Genomic DNA, 10,025 nt, shown 5'->3' on the forward strand with positions numbered 1-10,025 from the left:
AATGGAAGCATAAATTAATGTCTGATTATCTTTTCTGTGTTTCTTCAAGTTTGTAATGCTGCACATATTAAAGGGTGAATTAGGGCTGTTTGGGACTGAAAGTTCACTGGAATAGTTTTAATTAGACACATGTTCACTGTTTTTCATCAGATTCTTGCTTCCATCACTGGTTTGTTCAATATAAAAATTATATCAGATAAGAAAATAAACCCTGTGTAGTTTAAAATTTTAATCAAACTGAAATGTCGCTGAACACTGTTGGACATATCTTTTAATCTCATCGACAAAATCTTTAAACACCTAAATGTGCCATTTACCATCTTGTAAAACTGTTCCCTCTGCTTCTCTTGCACATCTCCACTGACTCTTTCTTCTTCACCACTCCTGTGCACCCAGTCCAACGCTCTGGACTCCCCTGCCTCCCTAAACTGGTGTGTTTAAATCTCTCTAGCTCTGTTGTGAACTTCAGACGAAATTTGTGGTAACAAAATCTAACTGATGCAGATATCCTTGGAAAAATACACACTGATGAAAAAAAAATAAAAAAACAAAAAAAATAAAAACAAACTGCTCAAAGTAAAAGCAGAGCCCTCCCTTTGCACTGTGTGCTCTTTTAAATGCTGGTAGTACAAAATACAGTACCAACTCATTCCAAAGGGTGAGGCAACGTCTCCCAAGAGGTTCACCCGAAACCTTGGAAGATTGGACCAACACCTGTTTCAAACCTTGACTCAAGTGATTAGGCGAAAGATCAATAGGGGGACACTCCCCTAGGGCTCAAAATCTGGGGCTCTCCACCAATTGTTCTTAGAACTGAAGAAGCTTCTTGGATGAGAGGTGAAACATCTTCAAGCAACTCCAGATGTCGTCCAGATACTTTTTTTTCCAAGCTCCTTAGACTATGATGAACCTGCACAGACATAATCTTGTATCGTTTAACACATTTTCTCTCTTACACACACACACACACACACACACACACCACACACACACACACACACACACACACACTCACACGCACAACACACACACACGCCAAACACTCTCTTACACACACACACACACACACACATACACACACACGCACACACACACACACACACACACACACACTCACACACACACACACACACACTTTTTGTCTCCAAAGTAAACTTTTGGACACAAAACACCATTAAGAATTATTGCTCCTTACCCTAATTTAATTTCTATTACATATCTCAAAAATGTTATAAATATTATAACTTTATGAATGGTATAAAAATATGACTGTCATAAATCTTTATTACTTCCAATCATAAATCATAGGGCCATTACGCATTCTTTGACACAAAGTATTTCACATCACCCTCTTGTGGAATTTAATTTTCACAGTAAAATATAAGATGGAGTCTGTGTTTAGAACAGCTGTTCAGCTCACCACATGTCCAATAAATATGAGACTTACTTTAACTATACAGTCACGTGAGAGTCCTGTGAAAAACTTAAGCACATCCCATAAGTCATAAGCGCAGGACTTAAAGTTATTGTTTTCTGTGTTCTGTGTTTATAACATGGGTAACAAAGAAAACAGATTTTCTGCCAGTTCTCTGTGTTGGAAAATGTACACGTGGTAAATATTACAAGCACTAAAAATGATACTTGTCATCTTTAAATGCTTCAAATGGCTCACACGACACAAATTCGAGCATCCTCTTTGTATTGGTTTAGGACTGGTAACGTCTCACAGTCACAGAGGGGCTTGTGCATGAATGAGCTTTGTGCTTCATCCTCTGTCTGTGATTTAACTTCAGTGTTTTCTTGAACTTATTAAAGAAAGGATCCAACACAACTCAGGAATCTCAATTTCAGCCTTTTTATTTTGTTCTCACTGTTTCTGTGATTGGTGCTTCTTATAGTAAGGCACTTTGCAGCGCTCCCAGTTCCGTCTCTCTGCTGCAGCTGCTCTCCTCCTCTTCCTCCTCCTCCCCCTCTCCGGCCTGGCCGCTACTGAAATAGGAAAGGCATAACTAGAAGATTCTTACCAGCTGCAAAACCCTGCCTTCCCTACCACCACGCCCTGAACCTACTGCTCAACTCCTTCCAGCCAAACCACCAACCTCACTCCACCACACTCTTATGTCACCTCCAAGCAGTAGTGATGACACTCATATATTCACATTTAGGAAAACACAGCAAAAGTGGAATCCATCTTTGAACGTACTTCACATATCATGTTCTTGTCACGTCATTTTAGGCTAAGTTGCATAACATATTTACTGTACGTAAGAGTGAAAATTAAGTTAGCAAGCAACCGAGTATACTCACAGGCTAGTGAATACACCTTCTGAATGTAGAGAACAAAGTTTTCATCCCGTCACACATAAAAACAAATGGAAATAAACTAATTTGGTTGAATAACAAAGCAAGGTTAATGGGGAAAAAAATATGTCTACTGTAGTGACACTGAGGCATGGAAGGATTTGAATCATGTGAACTAAACATTCAAACTGGTGATAGTGATCATGATGTTTGTAAAAACAAAACAAAACAAAAAAACTTTAAAACACATCAGATCTCAGTGGTGAAACAAGTCATGCTGGATATCTAAAATAATATCGACGGGGTAATTTTTTAGCAATGAAAGGATAACAAATCATTGAATGGAAATGAAAATGGTCACCCTACAGAGCTCTAAACTAAAAGAAAACCCACAAATCAAAGTAAGAAATAATAGAGCAGGCTAGTCTATTTTACCGAAACTTCACTACAGTAACTCAAAATGTTACTAAGTAGTTTGTTTGGCCTTCACATGTCTGTATGCATGTCTGGCAACATTGGGGCATGCTCCTAATAAGATGATGGATCGTGTCCTGGGGAATCGCCTCCCAGATCTGGACCAGGGCATCGCTGAGATCCTGGACAGTCTGAGATGCAACCTGGCCCAAAACGTAATGTATTCTGTGGGATTTAGATCCCTTCATCCTGCACAAGCTGCCTGCATACTCTCACCACTGTAGCCCATCTATCCTCTTAAATATTGCTAGGCTACTTTTTTTAATTTTTCATTCATTAATTAATTTTTAATTTTTTAAAAATTAATTAATGAATTAATTTTTTGCGTTTTCTCTGTGTTTCTGCCAGGACCACAGGCAGGGCCACTCGCAGGTTGCTTCTGGGCCGCATTTGGCCCGCGGGCCGCCACTTGAATAGGCTTGCTTTAGAGTGAAAAGGTCCACTTCGATGGCAGTGATGGAACTTGTTGAAGGGATATCTAATGCTATAGATAATAAGGAATATACTGTTGGTGTTTTTATAGACTTAAAAAAGGCGTTTGATACAATTGATCATTCTATATTAATGAATAAACTAGAGAGATATGGCATAAGAGGGATAGCATACAAGTGGATGAAAAATTACCTGGATGAAAGATATCAATATGTCGAATTCAATAATGTAAAATCTAAGCAGTTGAATGTAACTTGTGGTGTTCCTCAGGGCTCTGTGCGGGGCCCTAAATTATTCAAATTATATATAAATGACATATGTAGTGTTTCCAAACTGTTAAAATGTGTATTGTTTGCTGATGATACCACTCTGTACTGCTCAGGTAAAAACCTAGAAAAGCTTCTGACTACAGCGGAAAAGGAGTTAAATATATTAAAAAACTGGTTTGATGTAAATAAGTTATCATTAAATATAAAGAAAACAAAATTTATTATTTTTGGCACTAGACAAATGAAAAATGTATCTAAAATCCGGGTTAATGGAATTGAAATTGAAAGAGTGAACGAAAATAAATAAATAAATCTCGGAGTGATAATTGATGATAAGCTGAGTTGGAAGTCTCATATAAACCATGTGAAAACAAAAATGTCAAAACCATTGCTATTCTCTATAAAACAAAGCATGTCCTGAACAAGAGATCATTATACACACTTTATTGTACTCTGTTGCTTCCATATATGACTTACTGTCTGGAGATATGGGGTAATGCATATAAAACGAACACTCTTCATATTTTCAAGTTACAAAAAAGAGCTATAAGAATTATAAACCAATCAAACTATATAGAACCAACTAACATTTTGTTTATTAATCTGAATACCCTGAAATTTTATGATTTAGTTGAATATAAAATGGCACAGATAATGTGTAAAGCACAAAACAACTTGCTTTGCCGCAGTACTCAGAAGCTGTTCAAAGTCAGAGAGAGTCAATATGACTTAAGGGGAACAGATTTCTTTAAAAAAAACAAGATAAGGACAAATATAAAGCAGAGATGTGTTTCTGTTAGAGGAGTTAACCTGTGGAATAGTTATGACAGTGATTTAACAAGGTGGAGTTCATTTTCCTTGTTTAAAAATATGTTTAAAAATAGAGTATTAGAAAAATATATAAATCACGAATGAAAAGAGCAAAAATAATAATACTGAAACTCTTGACTGTTCTGCTTTGATGTAGTTACTTATCTAAGGTGGAAAGTTTTTTTGTTTGTTTTTTTTGTTTTTGCTTTGCTTTGTTTTATTCTTTGCTTCGAGCCCTGTGTACAGGAGCTGCATGCAAAAAGATCTTTCGTTAAAAGGGTTGGCGTAATAAGAAAATGATTCAGCCAAGACCTTTTGATTAGCCTTGTCTCATGCTTTCTTGCTTTGTGGTACACCTTTATTCTGTATTCACTGAGATATTTGAATGCTAATCAATCAAATCAAATCAGATTGTTCAATAAACAGCACTGGGATCTCCTCTCTGTACATGGTTTGTCATGAGACACTACTGTGGTGTCGCTTGCAAACTTGAGAACCGTGTTTGAGGAGTGGATAGCTGTGCTGTTGGTAAGAGTGAAAAGAGGCGAACTGAGCACACAGCCCTGTCCCTGTGTGGGACCGGATTGGATGATATTCTGGCCCCTAGTCTCACCACCTGAGGTCTCATTTAAAGAAGCACAACTTTAACTTTCTGCATGATTATTGGGGAAACTAACCCTACATGGAGTTTGTTCAAATTATTTAACCCTGACTAAATTTTAACTGAATTAACTCATAGGGTCAGGGTTATTTCTTCAATCCATTATAAGGGTGGGGTAAAGGTTTCTGAGAAGTAAAAGCTCAGCTTCAGACACTCTAAACTCTCAGACAGCCAGAAACATGACAGGTGGACTCATCAAAAGCCGTGGGCGCTGCCCCTCTGCAGGCTTCCTGAAACTGTCCATTCAGAAAAAGGTAGGCATGAAGTTAGTAGCTTCACTGAGGTTCAAGATCACCTAAAGAAGCATTATTTTGAAAAGTGACTAAAATCTGCTCTGATACAAAGCCTGAGAGCATTTCTGCTGATGTGGACCAACTGAGCTGTAGCAGTCTGAGTGAAATAAGACCGGTTTCCAGATGAGGCAGGAGCTAAAGCAGAGCCAAAGCAGGTTTAGTAGGCTACAGGTTAATATGAGAAGACTCATGATGTTCACTTCCTGCAGAAATGAAAGAAATTCTGAGTCATTTTTTACTCTGTAAAACTTTTATTTCTTTTTTAAAATGAATCATTTCTGTTTAGAACAAACATGAAAGTCATGAAGCAATGCTACATTTTCCTAACAGCAGGTTTGATGCTAGTGGTGCTGAAACACGTGAGCATCCATAGAAACATGCACCTAAACAGGAGGCCCTGTCTTCATCATAAATTCAAAAAGCTGCTACAGATTTTTACTTCTATTGCATCTCTTTGCAAAGTTTCACATTTCATAAACACTTCTGCTCTTTACATCTTACATATATATTTGTATACTTTTACACATAAAAGCTACTCTCTCTTTGCGATAAAACTAAAATAATAGAAATAAAAAGACAGTAAGACACGAAAGTGTCTGAAATGGTCAGATGCATTCATCAAGTCGAACATTTTTCTCTTCAAATCTTCTCTGAGGTTTGAACATCTGCTGTACTGACACAGGAGGAGGAGGAGGAGGTCTGTTCCAGAGATCAGACAGATACAGATTAAAATCTCATTAGGAACATCTGTCCCTCACCTGACCACCACCATCACTGCCAGACACCAGCAAACACTCTGGTTTACTGGTTACACCTGAATGCAACCCGCTGCAGACCAATGCTAACTCTCAAAGTTTGGAATCGCTCACAAACATCCTCATGTTTAACTTAAACAGATCAGAAAGGTCAATTTTTTCTGAATGAAAGGAAAGGTATATGTTCATTTAACACCATGCTGCAACCTGTACATACTACCTGAACCACTTTAGGGCCAATTTCCTCCTTCAACATCTCAACGAACAACCAAGACTGAGTGGTTGAGCAATAAAGGACTCTTTAGATGAGCTGGTGTTGGCCAGCTGGAGCTGGCGAATATCTGAACCGACCGCGTTTACATCCAGTCTGAAAAATAATTCCGACATGAAACACGCATTAATGTCAGAGGTGTAAAATCACTGTCGGCTCAAACACTTCCTGAAGGTCTCCTGGACCTCCACAGTCCTCCGTGTTAAATCTTCTAGGAAGAGGAAGTTTGTGTTCTGATCTGATCTTTGTATAAATGAGAACAAAATGAAACCACATTTTCTTGATCCAGAGAAGGGTGGACTCCCGTCCCTCACTCTGAAGACGCTTGCCGAGCTGTTCCTGTCGGTGTTTGCGATGAAGAGAAGCAAGGCGAGAGGCCATCACAGCCTGATGTGTGAAGTCTACAACATCTCTCGGCATTGAGTTTTACCACGAACCGTTTTCACCAGGGAGACACCATGATGAGAAAGGTCTCGTGATCACCTCGTGGTACTGCATGTGGACAATCCTTTAAGTTCGGTTCTTTCAGGTAAAAGTCTTTCTGTACGTCTCCTTTCACCCTGCAGATCATCTCTTTAACCAAAGTCCGAGTTTTAAAGGAAAACGTGACATCCTGTGAGAGATCCTCGAGTGTGAATAAAAGTTCACATCTGAGTGTTCGGACCATGAACTCTGTTAATGTGGCGGTCGGGTTTACGCCAGGTTTCTGTGCAATTTCATCGGATTTGTTTCATTAGTTGTGTCAGTGTTACCTATTGATTACTTTCCAACTACAGATTACAGTTTGATTGTTTTAGTACCAAACCCCCGGCAGACAACAGGTTTCTGATCTTTACAAGTTCACAGAGTAAAATCATGTTTCTGATTTCTGACAGGAAGTGACCTCACAGTGAAGCTGGGACTCTGATTAGCTGATTTAATTTAGTGGCCTGATTGGTCAACAGCTGCTAATATTTTAGCAATGTTTTACCATGTAGACTTTTGTTATTTCAAGAAATATAATACAACTTAAAAAAATCATTATTTATTTTTGATCTTTTGCCCTTTTTTGGAGAGAGAAAATCAGAAATGTTCACATTTATGTCTTGAGAAACAACAGCGTAGACTTTAGCTCTACACTGACCGTCAGCAAAAACACCTGGTTGGCGTGTTTTAATCACATAGTGATCCCAGAATACTTGATAAATCTGTCAGTAACCTCCAGGGCTTTGGTCACATCACCACTCATCTCTGAGGTCAAAGTTCAGCATTAAATCCGTCATGAGCAAAGTCATTGATGTTTCAGACGTAGATCTGCACAGAGGTAAGTTTTGTTAGCAAACGTCATAGCAAGAACTTTAATTGAAAGCTTCCTGTTTACTGTCTCCTCTAGAGTCACACCTAACTTAGCTATAGGACTGTTAGCTCTGTCATCTATCCACGCTGTAACATGTTTAAAGTAACATATGAAATGGAAGAAAACGTAAAATAAACCCACAGACATCTGTAGCTTCACAGGCCTTACCCTAGCTTAACTTAAAGTCTGACCTGAACTGAAACCCAGATCAAAGTTGGTTTGTTAAAAAATTCACTCAAAGACAGTCCGTTATTTTTCATTAACCTCAGAGGTTAATGAAGTAAAGTAAAGTCTTCAAAAGCACGGAGCTGTCTGTTCTGCCTAAAGGTGAACAGCTGTGCCACTGTCACACATCAGGACTGCGTTTCCCAGAAGACACCTGTTTTCTTACTGGTTTCTTGCTGGGCTGGTTTTCTCGGATCACGTTTAACTCTGTGTTCATTGACATAAAGCGTCCACAGCCTGAAGCAGGGGGCGCTGTAAGCAGTTTTGTTTAATTATAGACTGAGTCCAAATAAAACACGACTCCACGCTTGTTCTGGCTGTGTGATGAGTTATTCCTGAAATTTTAATTTAAAAAATCTAAACTTTGATCGGCCACGGCTGTGTCTGTGTTTGGTTAAAGCACGGTTTTATCAATCATTTCATTTTTAAAGCTCTGACCCTTCCTTTCAGGTGTGTTTGCATTAAGGCTGTAACAAACATAGCTTCAGATCAAAGTGAATCTGTGGCGTGGGAAAGGTAGGCGTGCAGCCAGAAGGGCGGGGCTAGGCAGAAGTTTAGCCCCATCAGCCCTTGGAGGACAGGGACAGACCTGTCCATCGTGACAGAACAGGTACGTCATGACATCATCGTTGGTCAGTGATGAAAACAATAAGAAACTTGCATTAAGGCACACACTGGGAGACAATTTCACTCCAGATGAGATCTGAGAGGCTTTCAGGACGAGACTGAACTGAGACATCATCACAAAGGCGACACCCCTTTGAGTGCCTCACTTTGATTGGTCACTGTGGCTCATAAAGGCCAAAGTAATATTTCATGCTTGGATGTGTAAATTTAGCTCTTCCTCTCACAATACCAAAGTCCTCATTATTCTGATATTTAAACCTTTCTAATACTTTTCTCTGAAATTTTATTTCCTGAAGATTACAAATTTTCAAATCACTTGAATCAACTTTTACTTCCTCTCCAAAAATCGGCGTGTTTGCATCGACCTGAAAGCGTCTGCAAGTGGAGGTGTGTTTTCAGTTCACAGGCGTGTGTTCAATGCAGGAAGCTGTGGTCACATGACATCAGTGCTAGAAGTCAGTTCAAACATTTTCAGCCAATCAAACGGCAGATAATGATGGAGCAATGACGACCTCATCCGTCCAGCAGGAGGCACAAGGCCGTGTGTGTGTTTGTTTGATCGTTTGTTTGTTTTGTCTCTCAGGAGGCATGTCGGAGGACCAGTGTAGGGGCAGGGCTCCACTGGCCATGAGTGTGGTGGTGAGGGGTGGGAGAGCATTCACAGGAACAGGGGGGGGCGGGCTTACCCAACATCCCCCCAGAGTCCAGCGGGTACTCCAAGATGGACGCTGGTGCCGCCAGAGTGTACGGGTAATCGTATGGCGTCGTGTAGATCAGGCCAGACTCAGGCCCCACCCCTGCCATCAGTGCCGGTGTTCCATTGGGCAACACTGTCTGGATCTGCCGAATCAGAGGCATGAGAGTGGGGCCTGTGGGGGCGGGTGTACGCAGGGCAGTGGGCGGTGCCAGTACGGGGGCGGGGCCTGAGAGGACACGAGAAGCCTGTTGCGAGACGCTAGATGCTGCGAAAGAAAAGGCGAGGGATGCTGGGTATGGGTAACAGGAAAGGGGAGGGTTTATAAAAAGGGGAGGAGTTTTAGTATGCTTGCTGTAAAAAGACAAAATGAAAATCTGAATCAAACGGTGTGAATGGCATCTAAAACACTGCATGCTTCATGTTTTTCATTTTAACCAATACATTTGGCACAAATGATTCATGTTTAAAATTACTATGTATGATTGGCCAGTCTGTCTCTTACAGGTTTTGATGCTGGCGTCTCTGTACGTCCCGTTCAGGATGGCCAACTCCATCAGCTGCATCTTCTTCAGACTGTCCTCGCCCTCTGCCTGAAACACAGACACGACTTTCAGACACACGTGTGCTGTGAGAACATGCAGAACCGACACACACAGCAGCTTAAGTTCACATAGAATTTCATTCAGCCTGAAAGTATCAGATGTATTAAAAAGTATCAAAAACTGTAAAATACATTTAAAAAGAATCTGAAATCAGCCACTACAGAAAGATTCATGTTGTATAAAACAATCTGTAAAATATCCAAACATCAGTAAATGATCACAAAAGATCGTACGGTTACTGTGTAACCTGAGTTCTCTCCACACCGTTACTT

At 40.0% G+C, this 10,025-nt stretch overlaps 1 protein-coding gene across 1 annotated transcript in view; it reads right to left on the reverse strand.

The window, feature by feature from the left end:
- Positions 1-5,487: 5,487 nt before the first annotated feature.
- The window catches only part of LOC102294363 (protein quaking-B), a 19,020-nt gene continuing 14,482 nt past the window's right edge, over positions 5,488-10,025 (reverse strand). Inside the window, exons 5-6 of the mRNA XM_005951870.3 lie at positions 9,654-9,741; positions 5,488-9,440 (exon numbers count right to left, since the gene is read on the reverse strand). Of these exons, the coding sequence (XP_005951932.1) occupies positions 9,034-9,440; positions 9,654-9,741 (495 nt within the window). The 3' untranslated portion in view covers positions 5,488-9,033. The remainder of the gene's footprint in view (positions 9,441-9,653; positions 9,742-10,025) is intronic.

Source organism: Haplochromis burtoni, unplaced genomic scaffold (genome assembly GCF_018398535.1).
Source record: "Haplochromis burtoni strain Fernald_Lab_line unplaced genomic scaffold, NCSU_Asbu1 Contig_1179, whole genome shotgun sequence".
NCBI classification, from domain to species: domain Eukaryota; kingdom Metazoa; phylum Chordata; class Actinopteri; order Cichliformes; family Cichlidae; genus Haplochromis; species Haplochromis burtoni.